The sequence below is a fragment of the Lithobates pipiens genome, unplaced genomic scaffold (genome assembly GCF_037356315.1).
Source record: "Lithobates pipiens isolate NorthernLeopardFrog02 unplaced genomic scaffold, aLitPip1_a1.2 Scaffold_16, whole genome shotgun sequence".
Classification (NCBI taxonomy): domain Eukaryota; kingdom Metazoa; phylum Chordata; class Amphibia; order Anura; family Ranidae; genus Lithobates; species Lithobates pipiens.
The window spans coordinates 546,598,628-546,626,062 of NW_027507748.1; the positions used below are offsets into that span (position 1 = coordinate 546,598,628).

Here is a 27,435-nt window from a genome sequence, read left to right on the forward strand (position 1 = left end):
TTTTGGGACCAGGCAAGCTGATGTTAGGCCAGATGGCAGACAGCTAGGAATTTCAAGGAGGGAGGCATGTATTCGCTGGCTAGGTGTACCAGGGATGATGTGGAACAAGGTTGTACTGGAGGTGCATCGTTTTGCACGCCTTGACAGGCTGCCCAACATTATAGTACTCCATGTTGGAGGGAACGATCTGGGGATTTGTTCCAGTAGGGAGCTAATTATGGATATCAAGTTAGATTTCCTGCGGCTCTGTATGGCCTTCCTTGTCTTGTGGTCGGACATGGTGGCTCGGACGACTTGGTGCATAGCGAGGTCAGTTGCAAGACTTGCATAAAAGTCAACAAAGTGGTGTGCCGATTTTTCATTTGAAATGGGGCCATGGTCATTTGCAATCTGGAATTAGAGTCGGATACCAGGCTGTACCTAAGAGGGGGTGGTGTCCAAATTATTGGTGGAGGGGATAGATTAGTGGTCCCTGGGGTTACAGGATGGGATTCAACATACCCTGAGGGTGTGGAGGAGCCCTTAAGGGTAAGGTGTCACCCTTGTGGGCGGTAGCTGTAGTTTAGTCTTTGACGGTGTAAGCAAATACATTTACGAGATGAAAGTGTGGGGGACTCATCGGGGGTATGTGCCCCTCTGGTGTATTACAGTTAACATGGTTTCGCTTGAATAGGGTAATGGTTGCACTGCCCGTAGCAGGGTTGTCTCCGAGCTGGTGTGTCATGGCTGGAGGCCTTATCATGGTAAAGGTCCCGAAGTGTAGAAGTGGAACATGTTTTGGAGTTTTGGGGTTGCCGTCATAGACCAACAGGCCTGAGGACTATTTAGTTTGGTTTCAGATGTCGATGTAAAAGAATGTTATTTGAATAAGTGTTAATAAAAAGTCTGCTATGGTCATTTGTACTCCATTTCATGTCTGGTCTTGTTAATTTAGGTAATGAGAAGGGGTGGGGTGAGTACTTATGGTCGGGCAGAAATAGAAAGTTGGGGACATCTGATCTACACTGGTCATGTGAGCGTCTGCCTCTCCTTGCAACACCACACTACACTGTATTAGATACTGTGTACACCACCAGAAGTCCATTAGATACTGTGTACACCGCCTGCACTGTATTAGCAACTGTACTATGGCTGCACTATATTGTGTACTGTGTAGACCACCAGAAGTGTAGTAGAAACTGTACACACTGTATTAGATACTGTGTACACCACCTGCACTGTATTAGCAACTGTACCACGGCTGCACTGTATTGTGTACTGTGTATATCACCAGAAGTGTAGTAGAAACTGTACACACTGTATTAGATACTGTGTACACCGCCTGCACTATATTGTGTACTGTGTACACCATCAGAAGTGTAGTAGAAACTGTACACACTGTATTAGATACTGTGTAAACCGCCTGCACTGTATTAGCAACTGTACTACAGCTGCAATGTATTTTATATTGTGTACACCACCAGAAGTGTAGTAGAAACTGTACACACTGTATTAGATACTGTGTACACTGCCTGAAATGTATTAGAAACAGTACGCCACAGAAGGCACTGTAGATATAGTCTACACTGGATGCAGAGTGTATATATATATATATATATATATATATACAGTGGTGTGAAAAAGTGTTTGCCCCCTTCCTCATTTCCTGTTCCTTTGCATGTTTGTCACACTTAAGTGTTTCGGAACATCAAACCAATTTAAACAATAGTCAAGGACAACACACGTAAACACAAAATGCAATTTGTAAATGAAGGTGTTTATTATTAAAGGTGAAAAAAAATCCAAACCATCATGGCCCTGTGTGAAAAAGTGATTGCCCCCTAAACCTAATAACTGGTTGGGCCACCCTTAGCAGCAACAACTGCAACCAAGCGTTTGCGATAACGTGCAATAAGGCTTTTACAGCGTCCTGGAGGAATTTTGGCCCACTCATCTTTGCAGAATTGTCCTAATTCAGTTACATTAGAGGGTTTTCGAGCATGAACGGCCTTTTTAAGGTCATACCACAACATCTCAATAGGATTCAGGTCAGGACTTTGGCTAGGCCACTCCAAAGTCTTCATTTTGTTTTTCTTCAGCCATTCGGTGGTGGACTTGCTGGTGTGTTTAGGATCATTGTCCTGCTGCAGAACCCAAGTTCGTTTCAGCTTGAGTACACGAACAGATGGTCGGACATTCTCCTTCAGGATCTCTTGGTAGACAGCAGAATTCATAGTTCCTTTTATCACGGCAAGTCTTCCAGGTCCTGAAGCAGCAAAACAGCCCCAGACCATCACACTACCACCACCATATTTTACTGTTGGTATAATGTTCTTTTTATGAAATGCAGTGTTCCTTCTACGCCAGATATACTTGGACACACACCTTCCAAAGAGTTCCACTTTTGTCTCATCGGTCCACAGAATGTTGTCCCAAAAGTCTTGGGGATCATCAAGATGTGTTGTGGAGAAATTGAGACGAGCTTTGATGTTCTTTTTGCTCAGCAGTGGTTTTCTCCTTGGAACTCTGCCATGCAGGCCATTTCTGCCCAGTCTTTTCCTGATGGTGGAGGCATGAACGCTGACCTTAACTGAGGCAAGTGAGGCCTGCAGTTCCTTGGACGTTGTTGTGGGGTCTTTTGTGACCTCTTGGATGAGTCGTCGCTGTGCTCTTGGGGTAATTTTGGGCGGCCGGCCACTCCTGGGAAGGTTCACCACTGTTCCATGTCTTCGCCATTTGTGGATAATGGCTCTCACTGTGGTTCGCTGGATTCCCAAAGCTTTGGAAATGGCTTTATAACCCTTTCCAGACTGATAGATCTCAATTACTTTCTTTCTCAATTGTTCCTGAATTTCTTTGGGTCTCGGCATGATGTGTAGCTTTTAAGGATCTTCTGGTGGACCTTACTGTGTCAAGCAGCTCCTATTTAAGTGATGCCTTGATTGTGAACAGGTGTGGCAATTATCAGGCCTGGGTGTGGCTAGAGAAATTGAACTCAGGTGTGGACAACCACAGTTATAGTATGTTTTAACAAGGGGGGCAATCACTTTTTCACACAGGGCCATGATGGTTTGGATTTTTTTTCACCTTTAATAATAAACACCTTCATTTACAAATTGCATTTTGTGTTTACTTGTGTTGTCCTTGACTATTGTTTAAATTGGTTTGATGTTCCGAAACACTTAAGTGTGACAAACATGCAAAGGAACAGGAAATGAGGAAGGGGGCAAACACTTTTTCACACCACTGTATATATATATATATATATATATATATTAAGACACCGCCTGAAGTGTATTAGAAGCAGTACACCATGGAATGCACTGTAGATATAGGTTACACTGGATGCAGAGTACATATATATATATATATATACACTGCCACTAACTGCCAATCACCTGCCTGCTTAATCTAACGCAAGCTATCTCTCTGTCCATGCCAACAACACTACACAGGGCCGCCGTGTAAACTGCCTTCTATGGTGTGGGGTCATGGACTTAGTCCCCCTGAGCCATGATGGCCAAAGGCCCTCTTAGTAGAGGGCATTTTGATTGGCCAAAGCATGCAGGTCAGGTGCATGCTTTGGCCAATCATCATACAGCAACACACTACGATCTCACAGTGCATTATGGGGCGTTACGCGGCACTCAAATTTGCCGCGAACGCCCCATAATGTTAACGAACACCCGATGTTCAAGTCGAACTTATGTTCGACCGGAACATCAAGCTCATCCCTATCTACCCCCAAGAAAATTATAATTAATAAAATTAATAAAAATAAATTGAAGAATCTACACACACCAAATTTATATGCACCAAAGAAATTATATGATATAAATGATATATATGTGTGTGTGTGTGTGTGTGTAAATAAAGTATAATCTATAGACCAAATTCATAATGTGAGTACCCATATGATACATATCAAATATAAGAAAAACATAAGAACAATGTGCCATTTTAGAGAAATTAATATAAATCAAAATCTGAATGTAACCCTTTGGGTTGGAGGGTATCAAGCTGATGTATCCAATTAACTTCTATTTTTCTCAACTCCAATTCTCTTTTTGGGCACACCATCAATGACCATAAATCTCAATTGAGAAGCCGTATGGCCTTTTTCCATGAAATGTCTAGCTGGTGGTAATTTGTCCAACTTGTTCCTAATGGAATATTTATGTTGCGCGATGCGATCTTTAATTTCCTGTGTGGTCTCCCCCACATAGAGGAGACCACACGACATTTAATGATGTAGATGACGTAGAAGGATTGGCAGGTATAGTAATCTTTTATTGATATATCATAACCCGTTTGGGGATGTGAAAAACTTTTGCCCTTGATCATACTGGTGCATTGTATACAACAAAGACAGGTGAAAGATCCCGTGTTTGTGGGACTTAAAAAGGTCATACGAGGACGAGGAGTAGGTGCAGAGTACTGGTCAGATTTAACTAGTCTATCATAAATGGTCTTCCCTTAACAGTATGACGATAGAGGGGAATGGTCAAATTCTGGGACTGAAGGGTACCGGTAACTGTTTTTCAGAATAGAACAGTGTTTTTTAATAATGTTATTTATTTTGTTAGAAAATGGGTGAAATTGAGAAATGAAAGGCATTCTACAACCTGAAGCATGTTTGATACGTTCTCTATGAACCATATCTCCAGGATATCCTCGCTGTCGCAGCCTGTCTTCCATTTAATTTAGTCTAATTTCCCAAGTGTCATGATTGCTAGTGATCCTTGCTATCCATTTAAATTGGCTCCGGGGATGGATTTAAGAACCCTGGGAGGATGAAAACAACAAAATTAGAATAATTGATTACGGTCGGTTGGTTTCCTACATAGGTCACTGACAATATGTCCCTCTTTAATGGATAATAACGTATCCAGAAAGGGAGTTTCCTCATGACTAACAGACATGTTGAATTTTAAACCTTGAATCAATATATTTAAATATGTATTGAAAAATGCTAATCAATGTCACCTATCCATATGGCTAAGGCGTCATCAATGAACCTGTACCAAACTGTACAGTTGTCACTGAACAATTTACAATTATAAATGAATGCCTGTTCTAGCATATCCATAAATGCATTGGCATATGGAGGTGCCACATCTGAGCCCATTACAGCTCCTGCGAGCTGTAAATAGTACATATCCTTGTATAGAAAGAGACTTTCTTCCACAAATATTTGTAATAGCTCCAAAAGGAAAGAAATCTGTGCAGGATTGTATGTTTTAGACTTGTTTAATAGTCGTTGACATGCTTCCAGACCGAGAGTGTGTGGAATGGCCGTGTACAGATTAGCCACGTCCCATGTGACGAGCACTTTTTAAATAAAATTCTAAATCTGACATTACCCCTTTAATGTCAGATTTTGAATTTTATTTAAAAGATCCTGAGTGTCCCGTATATATGAACGAGTATTGACACTTGTCAAGATACTTGGTTAATTAGTGCTGGACACGATGGGATGTCCAGGGGGGTTCTCAGGATTTTTGGGTATTTTAGGTAAAACATAAATAACAGGGGTAACAGGATGCTCAGAAATTAAATAAGTTTGTGAATTTATATAAATGATATTTTGTCGTAACTGCCTGTCCTACAATGTTTTTTTATTCTATTTAAAACTCGGAATGTGGGATTAGTCTCCAAACGTATGTATACATTGGTATCTGCCAATTGTCTGTAAATCTCCCTCTCATATTGGTTTGTGTCCATTATCACTATCGAGCCCCCCTTATCAGTGGGCTTGATAGTGATTTCTTTCCGTGTAGACAAGGCAGTGAGAACTTTAGGCTCCTACCGACTTAGATTGTTTGGTATATGGTCCCTCCTGGATGATGCTTCAGTTTATAAATGGAGAGGATCCACTGTCTCCTGTCCATTCATTTTCAGTGCAGCTGAGGCTGCTGAGAAAGAGACTGTGGAATCTCTATTCTCAGTCCCTTTCCATGTCACAAAGGGGAGATGTCAGGGGTCTGTTTAGAAAAAAAATTCAAACATTGCAATAAATAAATATTTTAATTTTAAATTGTACAAATTTGAAAAAAAAAAAAAAAAACGCTGAGACTGACTGTTCGAAAAAGAAAGTATTGTAAAGTATTGTAAAAAAAAATAATATATATATATATATATACACACACACACACACACACACACACACACACACACACACACGCCTTCTTCCACAGCTGGTTATCTCTGCATCCCCTATGCTGCTCACTTTCACCTCTCTTCAACTTTGACCTCTGCATGCAACCACCCTTCCATCTTCTCCTTCCTTCCTTAAAAGCTCCAGAATCTTCCACTTGTCTTACTTGTGTTGGTGTATTAAGCTGAAGCACCCAGCCAGCTCTAGTATATCCTCGCACACTGTAGGTGGCTCTGCCTCTCTCACTTGCAGGGGGATCATTCAGTTGGGGTGTTGGGATCTGCACTTGCATCTCCCTGGTTCCCATCCTGCATTCGGTGGCAGTCGACTCAAGAGATCAGATCTATGGGAGCCGTTGGAAGACAAGTTTTCACTTGTAAACACAGAAGCCGGACTTCTGTGTTTGCAAGCGATAGTGGTGATCAGGGAGCAGAGGGCCTGAGCCAGAGGTGGTAGAACTGAGTTCCACCAAGTTCCATCTAAAAAAAAGCCCTGTATATATATATGTGTGTAGCACCGTTGTTGTGACCAAGTTATCATGCTAAATAATGTGATGTTCTTTAAATAAGAGTTTGGCTCCCTATAGTGTCCTTTTGATGTTAATGCTGTTAGGACTTTTCTTACAATTCTTGAGCTGTGGTGCAAAGCATTAAGGGAAATGTAGTTCAATGTTTAAGTGGCTCATGTGTTTAACTCAGTCAAGGAACTACTGACCAACAATGTCCAGTTCACCTACCCACAAGGCCAAGCCACAGAACAGCTTGCTGGGTAAACAAATAAAAGGGACAGGCGTGGCACATTTTATCTCTCTCAAGACCCCATTCAGCACACAGCAGGAGGCCTGTGTGTAGGCCCAGGGCTGGGAGTGCCTGGAGCCTACAGCAGAGAGCGGACCACCCGCGCCAGAGGGATCCGTGTGGACGGCCCTGCTGATTGAGCAGGATGATCAGTCTGAGTTCAGGAGCAAAGTCCGGAGGACCAGCGTGCGGATGGACCAGAGGATCCTAGATTTCTAAAGGTTTCCTGCATACAGTTACATCAGCCATCAGAACTGACGGCGCCAGCTCAGATCAGGAGTGAGATATCAAGAGCGGAGTCTAAAAAGCATCTGGGCCTGATGTGGTGAGCGGGCACTTGCCCAGACCGATATAGTGCACTGTTGCTGTTTGAATTCGTTTCAATCTGTTGGTGGGATCTGTAGTCCCACAGAAGTGATCTCATTTATCCATAGACTGTTTAGTGGAACTTTTGGGTTTACCTTCCCTGTACTGCAAAGTAAATGCTGAGTTGCATCCCTCATTAAGGAAGAAGTTCTATGGGTGTCTTACATGTGCACGCACTCGGTTGCCAGCATGTCACTTCTACTATAATTTGCCACTACTTGTTTCATACCTGGATTTACAAATACTGCAGTCTAATACTTTGAGCTAGCTGAAGAGGAAGAAGACAAGAGACTTTGTCATTTGCTATAAAACAGCACAACTTCGGTTTGCAGGGTGAACAGTGTATTGCAACCTAGGGGGAGGCCTTGAGTATATGATACAAAGTTATATTGTATTGTGCTGCTGTATGTTCATAGCATTGTGCTGCGGAATTGGTATGTGTGTGTGCTCGGAGATTTCAGTGGGAAGATTTTCAATATAGCTGCTGATTGGTATTGGGTACCTGTTCCACTGTGCACCTGTTTGCATACGCTATCTATGGTGATCCTTGAATACAGTTTCACATTTACATTGACTGTTATATTGCTATTTACTGTCTCTGAGTTATCACACTGTTAATTGTGTTAAACTTTTTTCTCACTTCTTACGTGGTTAATTGACAATTGGTGTGAGACTATATCAATTATTACAGCTGGTGAAGTGACGAGTACTAAGGTGATGGTAAATATATAGTACAGTGTGTTATTACTGTGTTTTTCTTTACCATTGGGCCTTACACTAACATTGCCATACAGGTGTGCCAAAGGGGTCAAGACTGTTCTTGGGGTTGATGGGCAGAGTACAGGATTAAACATTCATTACCAGCTCCTTCGGGGGTGAGTACTACATATATATATATACAGTATACATATATATATATATATACAGTATATATATATATATATACATATATATATTTATTTTTTGTTTTGGGGGGAAGGGGGTTGGACAGTCAGTGTCTTCTTATTTTATTTTTTATAATTTTTACATATTTATATATATTGTAAAAATAAAATAAAAATAATAAAAAATACAATTGTAAAAAAAAAAAACAATACCAAAGTATCAGTATCGGCGAGTACTTGAAAAAAGTATCGGTGCAATCCTACTAAGAAATAATGACTAGCACTAAGCCAAGGCAATAAAACAGAGACAGTAATGCACTTATTACAGTAAGCACAGTGGTGTCATTAGCATATACGGGCTCATAGTCAGCCTGAAACTGACTGCTTAGTGCAGGGGTGCCCACCCAGTGGCCTGGGGGCCACATGTGGCCCGCAGAGCCCTCTGATATGGCCCAGGACCTCCTGCTCTGGGATGGCAGGTTGGCAAGTCCAGATTGTGGCATGGGCGTCCACAAATACAGGCAAGGTGGGGCAGTTGCCCCCCCCTGGAATCATTAGGTGTTGCTGGCTACTTGGCTTTCAGACTGTGACACAGTCTGTGTTGTGTTTAAATGTCCCCTGCGTTGCAATCGCGGCCGCCGCAGACTTTTTTTCCCATGTCTGTTTCTCCGCTGGCTGCTCTCTGCTTTCTTCTGGTTGCTGTTTTCACAGTCACACTGACAGTCTGACACTGTCCAGTGTCCTTCGCTCCGCAGGTCAGCCTTTCCGCCCTCCTCTTCATTGATTGGCTGCCTGTGTAGTGTAGGTGTGTCTCAACGTGTTATTGTGGATCCGCCCACTCAAGCCGCCGACGCGCCGAGTGATATACTGGCCTGGCACTGGCAGTCGGTAAGCTCAGCCGCCCAGTTATATTCTGCTACCCCTACCTGCTGTGCTGTGCCTGTGGCTTGGCAACAAGAACAGCAAGAAAACACAGGTAACAGTAGTTAGCAGCCAGGAGCCCAGGACTCCCAGGAGGATAATTGATTGATTGCTAGATTTGCTAGAAGATAGTGTATTTATTTGTATTATGTTGATATGTTGTTCATGTCTTCTTCACTTTGTAACTGTAAGTTACCACTCAGGCCAGGCTACCAGACCAGTCCATACCCAGCCTGTTTTCATCAAGATCAAAATATGGCCAGAACACAATGGCGGCCCATGCAATGCATGAATCTATCTATGGCCGCTGCTGCCACCCCCTACTCAGGCGCCCAGACCCTTTTCAGGCGCAGGACGCCTGAATTACAGCGGCGGGGGGGTTTTATTCGCTTCACTCCCACCCGCCGTCATATGACATGACCGACTTTGAGCGGGTATATCTGAATGATGCCTGCAGCTACAGACATCATTCAGATATTGCCATTTTCAGCCGGGGATTTCCTACACCATAAGAATGATCATAGTAGCTGTTCCACCACTTGATCGTTCTTACAGGAGGCGAGAGGGGACGTCCCCCCCACCACCTTCTGGTGCTTCCCTCTGGGAAGTCAAGATCGGTTTATTTCTTTTTTTAATTTCAGGCTTCCCAGCCTAGTGGTGAGATGTGGGGTCTTATTGACTCCAGATCACACTGTAAAGAGGACCTGTCATGTCATATTCCTATTACAAGGGATGTTTACATTCCTTGTAATAGCAATAAAAGTGATCAAAAAAAAAATATTTTTTTTTCAAAAAAGTGTCAAAATAAAAAAAAGAAAAAACTTTTTTTTAAAGCAACCCTGTTCTCGTGTGCTCGCACGCAGAAGCGAACGCATACGTAAGTCCCTCCTACATATGAAAACGGTGTTCAAACCACACAGGTGAGGTATTGCTGCGAACGTTTGTCCCTAGACCTCCTCTGTAACTCAAAATATGTAACCAGTAAAAAAAATATCAAGCGTCGCCTATGGGGATTTTTAAGTACCGAACTTTGGCGCCGTTCCACGAGTGTGTGCAATTTTGAAGAGTGACATGTTAGGTATCCACTCGGCGTGTATATATTTAAGTTAATACATTCCAAAATAAATACATTTATCATATATTTTATTTGTCCTTTGTTAACACCAAATGCAGATTCTACATGCGTTTTCTTTTTATAACTCACTTGTAGTGCCTTGATCATGTGTGTATGAATAATTTGGTGCATTTAATAGTGTAAACAAAAAAACTGATTAGAAATTGCTAATCCCACAATGGCAGCTTGATCCTTCTATTAAGCTTTTGCATCAGGTTTCTCAAACCTTTGCCTGCCTGCCTGAGCTTTATGTGATAATGACTAAGCCCCTCCCCTCATGACATTGTCGAAAAGGGGCTGAGCATGGGTGTCCATAAAATTATGCCCCCCCCCCTGAAAAAAGTTCTGTGGACGCCAATGGCCAGGACGGAGCGAGAGATAGTACACCTGCCTAGAGGAGATACAAACCATACCTATACTGTTTACAGTATTTTATTGAGCCTTATGAAGTACGGTGCACTGACCCACCTTACACATGTGAGTACCCCGACGGGGGAATGTTTTTTAACTTGCCTATTCAATTTTGAAAAACGGTATTGCACTATTAGTCTTTTTCCTTTTTTCATGCGCTTCTGAGATCATTGCATTGAGGATACTACTGATCCAGTGTAATAGCTGAGAAGCCTATAGTGGTTCATATGCGTGTTTTGACTCAGTCAAAAGCTGGTCACACGCTCTGAGGTGAGCTTATTACCAATATTTTGTGTTTCTTATCACAGCCCAAGACAGGCTGCCACAAAGAACTGTTTTTTAATAATATAGAGACACTTGTATGGTTTATGCACTTGCACCTTTTTATAAGTTTTTTATTTATACATGTTTGCTATCACATATGTATGCATTTAGCACTTTTTTCATCTAATATTATTATTATTATTATTATTGATATTTTATTTGCTGGTGTGTTATTGTGCATGGCATCTTGTAACTCTAAAGCCGCGTACACACGGGCGGACTGTCTGGCCAACTAAGTCCATCAGACAATCCGACGGACAGTCCGTCCTACTTTCGAATGAACGGACTTGACCACACACGATGAACAAACAGTCCGTTGAAAGCTTGCGCGATGACGTGTACAGCACGTACAACGGGACTAGAAATAGGACGTCCAATACACAGCAATGCAACCTTCCGCCGTGTAAATCCTTTCTGAGCATGCGCCATACTTAGTCCGTCCAACTAGCCTACTCACGAGCGGACTGTCCGCTGAAACCAAAGTTGGACGGACAATATTACGGAAATTCCGAAATACTTAGTCCGCCAGACTGCACGCTGAAAAAGTCCGCTGAAGCCCACACACGAGCGGACTGTCCGCTGAAATGTGTTTCGGCGGACTAAGTTGGACAGACAGTCCGCCCGTGTGTATGCGGCTTAAGGGGTACATATAACCTCACAGAGTTTTATTGGCACTTGTACACTTTATATTTAGTAGTGCGTTTACAGATTTTGTGCACATTATTTGTTTTGCTATATTTTGCACTTCTACTTTACACCAGTTGTATGTTTACTATTTTATGCACATTATTATATTCTTGTGGATCTATAACTATAGATTAAGATACAGATTATTCAGTGCATAGCTATTCCAGCGCAGCGTATATTCAATTTTGGTTTTAAAGTGCACAAACGTATGAGACGTGTTTAACGTTTGTAGCTTGTTAGTGGCAGATAGATAGGGGTTTCTTTAAGGCTCGCAGGGTTTTTTTGTTTTGTTAACCCATTACCCATCAGTATAGCTTTGCCAAAACATTAAATTACGCATTATTAATATGACATGTAGAAACATTCATGTCTGTCTAGGTACCTATTTTTATCTATCTATGTAGGTATATTTGGTAACAATAAAGAGCTTCTGTATGTAAAAAATTATTATAAAAATAAAAAAAAACAGCTTTTTAACGCACGGGTATTTATTTTCCTATGCCAACCCCACCTCATTCATACAATGTTTTGTGCTATATTTCTCAGCCCTCCAACAATCTGTTTTGTACTAATTGTTGCGGTGCAAGGCCTGGAACATCTAACCATGGCTGCCAGATGGAAAAATAATGTGGGGGCCTTTCTATGTAGATAGGTTAATTTTTCTCTTATGATCATGTTATTGACCTGTTCTGTCCACTGTTTCCTGGCGGGCACCATGGGAGAGATCAAGCATCTAGCAATCAACTTGCGTACCATATACAGTAGCCGCAGTATTGCCACAAATGTGTTCGGAGTTAACAGCTCTTCTTCCAGTGTGCCCAACAGACAATAGGGTCCTTTTTAACTGGTAGTTATAAACCCATGATATCGTGGAAATGACCTCCATCCAATATCAAGAGTTTTGGACACCTCCATAACATATGCAATAAGTCCCTGTGTTCTTGCTGACATTTTGGGCATAATGAACTATCTCTGCACCCCCATTTATGTAGCTGTTGGGGTGTTCTATAGGCCCTGTGAAGTAGGAAAAGATGGGATAGTTTCTGCGACACTGATACCATAGGGGCAGCAGCTAAGCAGCATTTCCATACAGGACGTATGGGAATGCTGCTTAGCTGCTGTATATATTGCGGTGTTCGGGTGAGAGAAACAGTGCACTATGGGAAGCGCCATGTGCATGATTTGAAGCTGCTTTGTGTATATCACTACGACTGGGTGCTTTGATAGACATTGACACGTGCTGGGACATGGGCGGTGCTTTCCATCCTAGTTACGACATCACTTCCGGTTTTCCCTGTGCCAGTGATAAACCAGAAGTGATGTCACAGCTCTGTAGAACGCACGGCCCGAGCAGAGCTGAAGTAAGTATAATCAGATTGGAATTGGATTAGCAGCCACTGCCCTGGAAATAGTAAAGTGGAAAGAAAGAAGCACAACAATAGTAAGTGGATTGAACTCTGAATGCAATACCTAACAGTAATGACTAAATGCAATTCCCAGCATCTCTTAAGTAAATGTCATCAGTCGAGGCTTGTAGGAAAAGTCACTTGTTCTGCTTGAACAAATCATCATCACAAAACTATCCTCTAAGAAATATTCACAAATTGTGTAATGATATTTATGAGATTAAAAAAGAAATTACACATTTTGATACAAGTCTTTGTGGCATGCCATGCTGGGACTTGTGGTGCTCTACACCCTGCCCTGGATCGGTGTCAGCAATCCTCTGGCCCATGCTCCTGTAATGCTTAATTTCCTGGCTGTTTATTCAGACTGTGACGTCATGGTTCCTGGCATCGTTCAGGCTATTTACAGTGTGTAGAATGCAGGCATGTGCTATTTACAATGTGCAGAATGCAGACATGTGCGATATACAGTGTGCAGAATGCAGACACGTGCGATTCACAGCGTGCAGAATGCAGAGATGTGCTATTTACAGTGTGGAGAATGCAGACATGTGCGATTTACAATGTGCAGAATGCAGACATGTGTGATTTACAGTGTGCGTAATGCAGAAATGTGCTATTTACAGTGTGCAGAATGCAGACATGTGCTCAGACTGTGACGTCATGGTTCCTGGCATCGGTCAGGCTATTTACAGTGTGTAGAATGCAGGTATGTGCTATTTACAATGTGCACAATGCAGACATGTGCGATTTACAGTGTGCAGAATGCAGACATGTGCTATTTACAATGTGTAGAAAGCAGACACGTGTGATTTACAGAATGCAGACATGTACGATTTACAGTGTGCAAAATGCAGAGATGTGCGATTTACAGTGTGCAGAATGCAGACATGTGCTATTTACAGTGTGCAGAATGCAGACATGTGCAATTTACAGTGTACAGAATGCAGACATGTGCAATTTACTGTGTGCAGAATGTAGACATGTGCTATTTACAGATGCACGGGGTATCAGGGAATAGTGGAGAGGTCTGATTCACTTAGAGAGTGTTCCAGCTGAACCCATAGCTTGGAAGTAGAGGCGTACTTCCAATCTGCGATGCGAGACAGCACTACTGCCTGGTAGTACGCTTTGAAGTTGGTTAAGGCTAGTCCCCCTGTATTTTTGGAACGATAGAGAACCAACCTGGAGATCCTAGCGTGCCCCTCCTTCCATACAAAGCGGGCGATCATAGTTTGCAGAATGTTAAAAAAGCCTATCGGGACTCCTAAGGGTAGCATTTGAAATATGAAGAGGATACGGGGTAGAATGTTCATTTTAACTATGTTGACCTTCCCTAACCAGGAATGTGACAGGGAGGACCATTTTCTAAAGTCTGCTCTGATGTTATTTAAAAGTGGAATATAATTGTGTTTAAAGAGGGAATGGATTTTGGGAGTTAAGTAAATTCCAAGCCATTTTCCCAGTGAAAGGGGAATAGGGGTTTTAGTTGGTCTGCAAGAGCTTTGGGGACTGTGAAAGGGTGAGAAGGGAGTTATCTCTGGCTTCTCTGTGTGGAATTAAGCCAGTTTGGTCAGCTGTTATCCAACAGGGGAGAAGGGGCAGTATTCTATTTGCTAACACTTTGGCGTAAAGTTTGGTGTTGACATGGTGTCGACATTTAATAGGGATATGGGCCTGTAGCTGGCACAAAGGGTGGGGTCCTTATCGGGTTTAGAGATTACGGTGATATGGGCTGTGAGGGATTCCGGTCTTAGGCCTGGGGTAGAGGAGATTGAATTGGCATATGCTATAAGCAGTTGCAGGCATTTATAGAATTGTTTCAAGGGTGTATGATATGTCTGTTGGATCTCTATGAACGCTTTCAGAGTTTGCCCTTGACAAAGTTGAGATATGTATTGTACTTCAGCTTTCTCCCATTCTCTAAACCCTTCCAAGGTCAGTAATTCCATATATTGAAAGTTGCACCATAATGGAGTACATGACCGAAAGCCTGTGATGTGGACTGTTGTCTTAATATACGGCCAAAGTGTGTTTAGTAGAAGTATGGTTGGTAAGCCTGAAATCAAATGTGGGAAGCCTCCCTCTAAATGCGTTAAGGCCAAATGAACCGACTCCTCTGGGATGAGCATATTTCTAATGTCTAGTTGTTGTAATGTCGAGTCTAGTTGTATCTGTGAAGCTAGGAAGTATGCTCTGGAATGTGGGACGGTTAAACCCCCTTGATCTTTTCCCACCTGTAGAGTCGACAATCTGGTGCGAGCAACCTTCTTCCGCCAGGTTAAGTCACAAAACTGTGAGTATGCGCAGAAACCATTTTCTCAGACAATATTGGTAGTAAGTTCAAGCGTATATACTCAAGCGGTTCTGGTGAGATCTTTATTACCAAGTACTTAAATTTTCCAACTACTTCAACTGCCCGTGCACACTCTGGCAATGGGAAAGGAAGCAGGTCGAGTGACATCAGGACTGATTTATCCTAATTTATCAAGAATCCAGACAGTTTTCGGAAGTCCTTGATAATTTTCATCACTGCTTGCAATGACCCCATTGTTTTACCCAGATACAGTAGCGTGTAATCTGCGTACATAGACACAACCTCTGAGTTTCATCCCGTCCTAAATCCCACTATCACCGGGGACCTTCTAATATGGGCAGCTAAAGGTTCCAAAGCCAAGGTAAAAAGCAGGGGCATCATGGGACACCCCTGCCTAGTGCCCCAATGAAGTTCAAATGGTCAAATGATCGATTGTTTACCGATACTTGTAAATTTAGGAAAGGACGTCTAAGGTTCTGGGGTGTGGACCGGGCTGGCATGAAGCCACATTATAAACAGAAAAGCCAGTGCTACTACCCATACACCACATAGATCAGAGCTCCCAGATGCTCGATCCACAGTCGCTGGCTGAGTAGAGTAATGTAGAAAAAATGATCCGCACTATCACTATCCCTATCACCTCCTCTGGGTAAGTGAGACAAACGTTCTATTCCTCTGAAGTGAAATGAGGAAAGATCGTCCTGATGACATTCTCTAAAGTGACGTGTTGCATTCTAAATATTTCTAGCATTTGGAGTATTTGTGACTAGGTGATTGTGCAGTCCCCTTTCAATCGTTATCTGTCTATATATATATATATATACAATATTGGCAGATTATTTTTTATTGTTCTGACTATTTGATGATATTCTTGGGAAAATGTAGCTACAAACATAATAGGTTTGCGCGTTTTTCTATTTCTAGAGTTGTAAGGTTTATAAGATTTATTCTTCTTCTTATACTCTCTCTTGATTTTAGGTTTATCTGACAGTAATTCCTCTCCAGTCCTTGGTGTATAACAGATTCGTTATAACCTCGGTCCAAAAAGCGTTGATGAATGACCTTGCATTCCAGCTCAAAGGCTGAGTCTGTTGAACAGTTTTGTTTGGCTTGAACAACCTCTCCATAAGGGATGGCATTGATAGTGTAGGATGGATGACAATTGGCTGCAAAATGTGTAGTATTACCAGAGCATGGTTTCCTATAGGTGCATGTTGAAACATCACCTGTAGTTGGATCGCCCATTAGGGTGATGTCTAAAAAGTTGATGCTGAAAGCATCAGGCCGAATTGAAAAATGAAAAATGTAACTAATTGTCATTAAGGCATTTCCAAAATTCATGCAATCCTATATTGTCACCATCCCACACCATCACAAGGTCATTGATATAGCGACCATACCATAGAATCTGCCTGGCAAAGAGGTTCTCCCACCAACCCATGTAGAGATTCGGCATGGACAATGAGAATCTAGCACCTATCTACGCACCACAGCACTGGACAAAATGCATGCAATCTAATAAAAAATAATTTTGCTTTAATGAGAGCTCAACGCTTAAAAAATAAGCTCCAGTAGCTCCTGAGAATAGGAGCTATAGCGTTGAAGATGATATTGGATGGCCTGCAATCCAGCGCTGTGGGGTTTGACGAATAATAACATCCAGTGTAGCCCACACATAGGTAGATGTCCATTTGACAGATGTAATATGGGATAAGACTGTGCTTGTATCTCTAATGTAGCCAGGCAATCTGTGTACTAAAGGCTGTGGGTGCCGGTCTACCCATTCTCCCAAATGCTCCAATAAGGAACCAATTCCGGCCGCGACTGGTCATTCCTGTAAAGGACAATCAATTTTGTGAATTTTGAGGAGATGATGGAAGACCGGCACCACAGGTTTATCCACATAGAGATACTCAGCAGTTTTGGACAAAACTCTCATACTATTGCCCAATTGTAAATGTTTTAAAAGAGTTGATTGAAAAGGTATAGTGGGATTGTTGGACAGGGGACGATATGTATCACTGTCACAAAGCTGTCTGATAGCCACATTGGTCCCTGTGAACTAGCTTTTGAATAACTTTCTGTCGACGATCTCAATGCCAACACCTTAGCCAGTAGTTTGACATCCAATGTCAGCAAGGAGATGGGACGATATGAATGAGGCAGTGAGGCACCTGTGCCTGGTTTCAAAAAGACAATAATAACTATCTCATTCATTGAATGAGGCAACCTCCTCGATTCCAGAGCCCCATTAAACACGGTCAGCATAGTATGTAGCAATTGTTCAGAGTATCTCCCATATACCTCAGACGAAAGTCCGTCCGAGCCCGGTGACTTCCCATTAGGAGTCAAGTTCAGGGCCAGGCGGAGTTCCTCCTATGTGATCGGATCATTCAATACCTTTCAATCTTGCTCCAATAGATATGGCAATGCATAATCGTCGAAGAAATTGGTTATTTCACTCTCGCTAGGTTATACCTTTGTTGAATATAGATTAGTATAGAATGTACGAATCACCTGTAATATTCCTAAAGCCTCCCTGCAAGTCCTGTATTTTATCTATATGAGATGTACTTTGTTGATTACGTATAAGCATTGCCAGCATGTGTCCCATGTCTTCCCCCTCCTCATAGTGCTTTTGTTGTAAAAATAATCTCTTGTTCTCAGCCAGTTGAAGTGCTACCGGCCCTGTCATGGACTGAACTGCCAGCCATGCCCTCTTTGTGTCATCTTTCAGATTATTAACATATGCCACTTCAGTTCTCACTGCCTCCTGTAAGATAAGTGTTTCTCAGGCCTTTGTTTTTGTTTTAACTCGTTGTCGACATCTATCAATTGCCCTCTCAATAAGGCCTTTGTTGTGGCCCATACCACTCCTATGTCTGCGGAATCTATGTTAGATCTGAGAAAGGATCATCTCAAGAATCGGCTCAGGTTCTGGAAATAAGGATAACTAAAATAAATTAAGTTTACAGCTAAAGTGTCTCAGTGTCTAGGGAATGCCAGGTCCACCCAAAATGAGGAATGGTCTGAAACCTGTCTAGATTCATATTGTGAATCCACAAGAAGGGGAGCATATGTCGATTCCCCAGTCCCGGATCAATCCTAGATAAACCATCATAAGTAGCTGAATGACAGGAATACATCTTTGTATTAGGGTATTTCAGCCTCCACACGTCCAAAAGCCCAAGCTCTCCCACTAGACGGAAAATGGAGGTTTCCCGACAGTAGGAGTAGATTTAGATTTAGGATCCAATTTATCCCATTGTGAGTCTAAAAGATTATTATAGTCTCCCACCGCTATCATCAGTGTGTCAGGGTATCTGGCCATAAAACCTACTAATATTTTGAGCACCTCAGCTGAGAACGGTAGAGAATGTACATCCCAGCTATTACACATTGCACCCCATATAAATCACATAAAAGAAATATATATCGACCATAGGGGTCTATCAACACTTGGCAGCATGTAAATTGAGTGTCCTTTCTTATGAATATGCTCACTCCTCTGTAATAAGTCGAATAAGTAGCATGATATTGGCACGTAAACATTCTGGACGACAGATTGTGGGTCAAAGCAGGTGATAAATGAGTCTCTAGAAGACATATAATGTCAGCTTTAGCCATTTTGTATTTCGGAAAACACCATCATACATTTGACAAGATCCCCGAACATTCCAGGAGAGAATTCGTATAGCGTTGACCATGTTGTCTGAGTAACACAATTGGGGAGCATCCACCAGCAAAGTACAGAGAACTATAACTATTCTCCCTAGTAAACAGTGTGAGAAACAGTTGACTTTTGGTGAATCTACCCTTTGTACACCAATTCCACCAAAGGGGATTGGTTGGTGCAAGGGGGGCAGAGGTATAGGCATCCAGAAAGAGATCTTTCCTCTCTATCTAGCCATTGCGCTGCAGATGCAGGTTCTTCAAAAAAGTGGGTCTCCTCTTTGGCCACCACTCTCAGCTTTGCTGGAAATAACATTGCATACTGTAGATTAAGGGATCTGGGATGTCTCTTTACATCAGAAAATGTTGCTCTTTGCTTCTGTACTTAAACAGAGTAACCCGGAAATAATGACATTTTTGTGTTATCCATGACCAGTGCGCCACTCATATTGGGTACCTTAGCAAGGATCACATCTCTGTCTTTGTAGTTCAATAGTTCAAACATGGAAGACAGGGACAGAATGTTTATCGCTACAACAGAAAGTGTCTGAGCAAGGACATTCATAGTAAGATCAGTACGTATTATTGTAATAAAAGCTTCAGAATTAAATTGATTGAAATGTACTGACTGAAATGACATTGTCATGTTAAAGTTTAAAGGAGATTTAGTCATTGCTTTAAGAAATATTTGAGACTATTTAATATGTATTTACTATTTAAATAAAAACAACAAATATTTACCAAAATCAAATAAATTCTAAGATTAAAAGTGTACAAAATATTTTTCATATTTACATACAGGGAATCTAGCATATATCCTTTTCATCTTCTACGGTACCAGTGTGCTATTTGTTGCATGAAGTCACTCCTCTCCTTTGCTGCTTCTAAACCACAGTCCAACTCCCCACCTCCTCCTGCTCACAGTGGATAATTTTGCTGAGAGAGTCAAGATTTTTTTTTTTTTTAATGCTGTCTTTCTGATTAATTCCCCTGGTCAATACAAGATTGGCTTTCTCTGGCTGCGTGAGACACACAGTGAGTTGTGCTGAGACATCCCCATTCCCTGCGCTGCTGAGCGAAAGGAGACATACTCTACTTTAACTCTACAACAGAACAAGACACCTCTTCCCTGCCACAATGATTGTCAGCACACAGCAGAACCTGAGCACAGACATGGTCAGTATCTTTAACGTTTCATTGCATTTTGGGGTAGTAAAAGAAGAGTGGATCTCTTGTGGAATACCAATCACAGATACTAGAGGCTCAAGCTGCAATAACTGGAGCAAAGCAGTAGATTGTGACTGGTATTCCCCCATCTAAATGTGTGTCAGGTGTTTTTACTACTGCATGAGCTGGCAGAGCTGGGGTTTACGATATATAGCTAAGTACACACAGGCATTTTTTTAAAAAATCTTAGATTGTGCATGCTAGTCTGAAGAGCAACATGTCCAAAAAGCTTTCACTACAAAACAAAACATCAAGCAGCTTTTTTGAAGCACCCCATGCATCTTTTGGCTCCAGTCCAAGAGTGCCAAATGCAGATCGTAATAGGATTGTTGGATGTAGCTTTAAGAAACATCTAGAAAGCTTCAGAACAGTGTTAAGATAAAAAAAATGTGGGTAGATAACTTAACAGGTACTGGTTGTATTGTAACCTTGGATTTCCGAGGTATGGTTTTCAATTGTCTAGTAACCATCATTTATTAAAGATTTAGAATACTGACAGCCAAGACCAAGTCCATTCCAGTGTTTCTCAACATTTTTTCAGGCACAGCACGCTTTAATTTATGGATAATCTCAACGCACCCTCTAAAATTATGGACAGTCTTGAGGCACCCTATTCTAGATTGTAAAAAACTATTCTAATAGTTTTACATAATACATCAACATCCACACACATAGGTCACCCAACGTTAAAGGTGATTTATTCTTCCAAATCCAATCAGGGTTGCCAACCTCCCGCAGCATTTTTTACTTACAAAACATGGAAAATATACTGGCGGAGCACATTTTTTACTGGCAACCTGAGAAATTACAGAACTCCTATTGAAAACTAACATAGTGAACTGTATAAACATGATATGGAAACACTGACAATACCTATAACAAATTAATTTGCTTGATTTACACTTAAAAAGTCAACACAGCATGAAATTATCAGCCCCTGATATTTACTGGCAGTTGTAAAAAAGAAATCACAGATTTTTACAAACTGTCAGTAAATTTACTGGCGGTTGGCTACCCTGAATCCAATACACCTTTACACAGTGGTATTGACTAGTATTCTAATGTTTCTCTTCTCTCTCAGTTTTTCTGCATCACTCAGCTAATGTGACCCCAGCGCCGACAGAGAGGGGCAGGGGAGGGTTATTGGTTGTTAGGATGTCTGCGGCTAGAAGGTCGTAATGGTGCACAATGAAAACCTGTGGCTTTGTGTACCTTCAGGCTGGGTTCACACCATTCCCGCATCCGTCTCCCAGCAGGGGTCCGGTGGATCCTGGTTCACCGTTTCAGGTCTGAGCAGCTCAAATTTTGGGCTGAATTCAGACCTGAAATGGACCAAAAGACATACAACATCTTTTTCTGCACAACGCATCGGACCTGCTGCAGAGATATGTGGACCAGCTCTATAGAGAGCCGGTCAAAATCGCCTGCTATTGCGAATTGGATGCGGGAACAACCCGCATCAAAGTCGCAATGGTGTGAACCCAGCCTAAAGGCAGGCTTCATCCATCTGCAAGCTTGTATACAATTTTGGAACAATTTTTAGGCATTTTGCAAAGGCACCCCTGAAGAAACCTCAAGGCACCCCAGGGTGCTTGGGCACCCTGGTTGAAAAAGCCTGGTCTAGTCTGCCTATTTATTTGACTATTTATTTGACTATTGCCTATTTATTTGACTATTTTTTTTATAGCTAGACCTGTGGCTCTCCCCGACCTGTTTGAATTCAGATTCTGTTGATGTTATCACTACATCTACTGTTTGATGGCTCCAAGTATCTACTACTCTTACTACTTAATGGCTTTTTAAAAAGAAATTCCATCATTGTTTCTAATAATACCAGAAGAATTACAATACCTAAAGCCACACTGACTTGCAATCACCTCTCTTCCTATCCGGACAATCATCTCTTTTTCTACTGCAGCATCTCCCAGTAGTATACACACATAAGGACTTTTATATGCATGCATTTATCATTTTTAATTTTGCATGGGCTGCAAGGCAGGGCATGGCTGCCTAACTATTTTTGCTCCTTTGTCTTGTTATCCACAGAAAGCACTACCCTGTTGCAGCACACTGGGACACAACAATGCCAGTTTTGTATAAATGCCCAGTGTTAGAAGATAGGATGTGTTTTATAGGCAGGCGATCACTGCTGTCTGCTTATATGCAGACTAAATGCAGAAAGGAGAGGGCTAGAAAACTGTATATTTATTTTATGGCACCAGAAGGAAAGTGAATTCATCCTCTATTTCAGTGTCTGCAATAGTAGCCAGAAAAGTGCTGAGCTGAAGACGAATGAATCACTAGAAGCAGTTCTGTTTCAATGTTCTCTGCAGACTGTGGTGATTTACATCTGTCTGAGATGCAATGTGTTGCTACAGATCACTGAGTCCCCTTCTTTGGCAGGGTTACCCCATATTACTTCTTCATAGCCCATGCGAATGTCTGTTGATGTGGCACATAACTGTCCATCACTTGCATCCGATAAGGTTCATGGAATCACTTTTATGTAGTTAGCTAAATAGCAGGACTGCCAACTATCCAGAAATTTATCACAGTCTATAAAATGCAGAATAATTAAGATTTTCTGTAAAGGCTGCTAAATTCTTTTCGTACATCTGAGATTCAGCCAAATATTTCAAACGCTAATCTGCTGCAATCTTGGATATATGTATTTGCCGATAGTCGCTCAGATGTTGGGGAGTTGTTCGGAATTCACACACTTTGATACCAACCTGCTTGAGTATTTTCCTTGCCTCATATAACTGTTTAGCCACGGGAGCGTATTTAAACACTGCCTAGATTCTCCTTTAATTGCTGCCTCCAGCAGCAGAAACATGGCAAATACAAATGAGGATATTAGGCTGAAAATACTAATTACTCTGTGTGTCTGATAACCAGCAAATATGAGCATTGGGAGAGCCAACATGCCAGGTCCTTCTGGCCCTTTTATGCTAGAGAGAGATTTGTATGGGCTAAAAACAAGTGTACATAGCATCTTCCAGTATGAACTTCTTTTGCATCTCAGAGCTGCAAAAGAAATCTGGTATGAAAAAGTGGAAGAATCTGTTGAACTTTGTTGTCACAGGACTGAACGGGGAACAGGTGACTATATAGTGCTCACCATACACTGACTGTGGGTCCAGCTCTAATCAATGTCTAAAGGGTAAAGAATAACATATCTTATTGGCAATGGCCTAGGGGGCAAATGCACCCTTGTCCCCCTAGTCCTCCCTACCCTTTTAAAAGTGATGGGTCCAGATGGTGCTGATCAGGGGTCAAGTCCTGGGGAAAAAAGTGTGGGAACTCCCACCCAAGATCCAATCCCCCTCCAAGAAAAAACAAAAAATTATACGTTCATTTGCATGAACACTTCAAAAGTGGTATTTTTCATCCAATTTTCTGTTTGTGTGTATGAAGCTTAACTGTTAGTACATAAAAAAAAAACAATCCTCAATAAACATAAATACGGTAATTCTCTGAATAATCAGCATTCATTCAATTGTGCTTCCATGCAAATGTGAACATCATGTTCTGATCTTTATTGGGGAATTTTATTTTGTATATAGAGTGTTTATGTGGTGAGTTTACACTTTTCATTGAACAGAGCTTGGATAACACAGGGTTAAACGGAAAGGTCATAAATGAACTGCACATTATCTGGACAGAATGCTTGGGGAGATAGTGATGTGTTCCTGCTTAGGAGATGTATGTTAGCTTGGGGGGGCTGCAAACAGCAGCGCTCCAACACACACTAGCTGCTATTCCAACCCTTCATATATTTCCACATAAACTTCCCTCCTGGCATTAAACTTTGCCAGGTATTGTGCTCAGCTTACCACCCCAAACTGATGTTCCTCTCTCAGCTCGCCTCTCTCCCTGCATGTCCTGTGAGCAGAATAGCTGTGCTCCTCCTCTGGGTTCTCTCATCATATGGCACTGAAGATAGAGGAGGGGAGGATTTAGCGGGACACACAGAGCAAATATGCAGGAGACTGGGGGGGAGGATGAGGAGACAGAAAATCAGAAGGGCTGGTAGGGAGGAGCGCATCACAAGAGGTCTGACAAAATACAATCTCTTAGCAGCAGGGACCTGATATACCCGTCAGCTAGCTGTGATTGACAGGTAGATCAAAGAGGAAGCTGTCATGGGGCCCCCTACTGGCAATGCCTTAATGGTCAGTCCACGCCTGGTGTGCGGCACTTACTATTGCGAGCTGTGTCGGCGGCTGCTGGTGTAGCACCTGCCACACAGCTCGCATACTTCAAAGTCTTGCAGGGTGCGTCTGATAACGAGAACTGAGTTCCTGTTGTGGAAAAAGTACAGGAACTCTGTTCCCATGCGTTCCCGCAGAACTTGAGCCCTGTTGCTGATCTGGCAAATGTGCAAGATGGCAAATGAGTATTATAACTATAAGAGACAGCCTGAAGTGCAAAATGTGCACATGATTGGTGGACTGATCATTCTCTGTAATATATAATATCATTATTGCATGTCACATGTTGTACATTAGCCACCATAATCATTATTGGCAATCCAATGTTGTTAGTGTTATAAATCCATAAAAAGCTTGCACTTTCTATGTACGGATATTTCTGGAATTTTTTTTTTAGATTGGCAGCCAAACCACATGAGTGTGGGATTTGATTTATAATGTAATTAAATGGTAGAATTTAGTCTTCATCCTTCACAAATTAATTTTTCCTAAAATAATAAACATGTTGAAGTTACCTGCTCTGTATGGCACAGAGCAGCCCCAAATCATCTCTTTGGGGTCCCTTGTTGGAGCTCTAGACTCCTCCTCTTTTACGCCCACCACCATAGCAGTACACTTGACAGCACAAGAAGACAACCCCCCCAGTGTGACAGGAGGGAGGCAATATGACAGGAGGGAGCAGTAAGAAAGGCAGGGGGCAGTATGACAGGGGAGGACAGTGTGAAGGGGGCAGTGTGACAGTTGGGGAGAAGTGTGACAGGTGGCGGGGCTGGTTGACAGGAGGGGAGCAGTGTCACAGGTGGGGGAGCAGTGTGACATGTGGGGGGCAGTGTGACAGAGGGAGCAATGTAAGGGAGGCAGTGTGACAGGTGGGGGGCAGTATGACAGGTGGGGGGCAGTGTGACAGGTGGGGGCACTATAAAAGGGGGGCAATGTGCCAGGTGGGGGCACTATTACAGGGGAGGCAGTGTGAAGAGGGCATTGTGACAGGTGGGGGGCAGTGTGATGGGCAGTGTGAAGGGGCAGTGTGACAGCTGGGGGGGCAGTATTACAGGAAGTTGGGCCAGTGTTACAGTGGGACACCTGGACATATGCTGTGGCAGAGAATACATTTTCTACGCTTCTGTGCGGGGAAGTAAATCTCCTACCTTACCCGGCAGGAGCAGCCAAGAACCAAAAAGTGGGAGCCAGAGTTGGGGGCAGAGCTAGGAGGCGGAGCCGTAAGTACCAGCAAACGATGACTGCCAGAAACACCTAGCACCAGGCTAGATAGGTGGGGCGGCGGGGCAGCATATAGAGTAACCAATGCTCTGTATTCTCCTCCCTGCAGTCGCTGACTGTCTACTTCTCTCACTCCCACAAGCATTCAGCAGCTGCAGGAAGAGAATGCAGAGCATCGGTTGCTCTTTATGCCACCCCTCCGCCCACTCATTTCGGTGCAGAAAAATGTTACGGGGAGCTGCATGAAGAAGCAATCATTCACATTCACATTCAAGAAATTGGCTATTCAGTAATGCTGGGTGCTGTAATGACCATAGGATGGAAATTGTGGATGATTAAAGTGAAGAAAATGTCATCAACACAAGGATTCCTCGAAAGGGACTTATTTTCGGGTGACATGATAAACATACAGCTGCATGGCCCTAAAGCATGGGGCCAGGTCAGAATAGGGACCCGGCGACCCCTATAGTTATGCTTTTGCCTGGGCTCGATCCTGGGACCAATTCTGTTTCACCTGTTCATAAACGATATAGAGGTTAAAATAAATCAATCTCAGTGTTTGCTGATATTATGAAGCTAAGGAGGGCAATAACTTCACAACAGAATGTGTTAACTTTACAAGAAGACCCCAATAAAATAGAGGTGTGAGCAGCTAAATGTTAAATCAGGTATATTGTGGAAAAACTTAAAGTGAACCTCTGGGAAAATCGAGGATGGGAAAGGATCTGGGGATCCTGGTAGATGACAGACTCAACAACAGCATGTAATGCCAAGCTGCAACAAATAAGGCCAGCGGACTATTAGCATGCATTAAAAATGGGTCCAGAAAAGTGCAACAAAGCTAGTAAGAAGGTTGGTGGACCTCAGCTATGAGGAACAACTACAAACATTACATTTTAAACATTAAAACTCTCCCTATAATACAAAACTGTAAATGGTGACTCTAGCATTGGGAGGAAACTCTATAATCTTTCACAAAGTGAAGTTAGATGAGAAGCAGTTCAATCTTAAACTGAATAAGTCATTCTCTACTGTTGGAGCGGTAAAGACGAGGAACTCCCTTCCACAAGTGGTGGTGTCAGCGGGGAGTGTAGATAAAGTAAAAAAAATTTGGATGTGTTTCTTAGTGAGCACAATGTGCAGGGATATAAAAAATGGTAGTGAGATAAACACACACACACACACACACACACACACACACACACACACACACACACACACACAAACTCAGGTTGAACTAGATGGGCTGGTGTTTTTATTCAACCTTATCAATAACATAATTATGAAGTAACAAAAAATAGGTTTTTGTCTATTGTAAAGGTACCTGATCCATCTGAACCCTTATCTACAAAAACCCTATGAACATTGGACTTTATTAGTACCAGAGTGGAACGACCACACAAATTTATGTACAAATGTAAATTTTATTCCACAACATTAAAAATATTAAAAAAGTAAGACTCCATGACACCTTTCAGTGGGCCTCCTACAACCCATACCCAATCAAGAGAGGCCCTGGACCCACCTGTCTATGGATTTCATTGTGGAGTTACCCAACTCCCAGGGCAGCTCAGTTATCCTTACAGTGGTTGAAGGGTTCTCAAAAATGTCTCATTGTATTCCACTTAAGAAGTTTCCCATTTTAATATTTTTTTCAAAAAAATGTATTGCGCGCATGAATATTATTCATACAGTACAGCAGACAGGAGTTACATCTAGATCAATGAAAAACCAACAT

The 27,435-nt window shown here is 42.2% G+C and overlaps 1 protein-coding gene across 2 annotated transcripts in view; it reads left to right on the forward strand.

Moving 5' to 3' along the window:
* Window positions 1–20,029: 20,029 nt before the first annotated feature.
* The window catches only part of LOC143983561 (inactive dipeptidyl peptidase 10-like), a 322,327-nt gene continuing 314,921 nt past the window's right edge, over window positions 20,030–27,435 (forward strand). Inside the window, exon 1 of one of the 2 annotated variants that reach the window (XM_077483372.1) lies at window positions 20,030–20,211. In XM_077483372.1, coding sequence (XP_077339498.1) covers window positions 20,173–20,211 — 39 coding nt within the window. In that variant the 5' untranslated portion in view covers window positions 20,030–20,172. The remainder of the gene's footprint in view (window positions 20,212–27,435) is intronic. The other variant, XM_077483371.1, reaches the window with a different exon arrangement.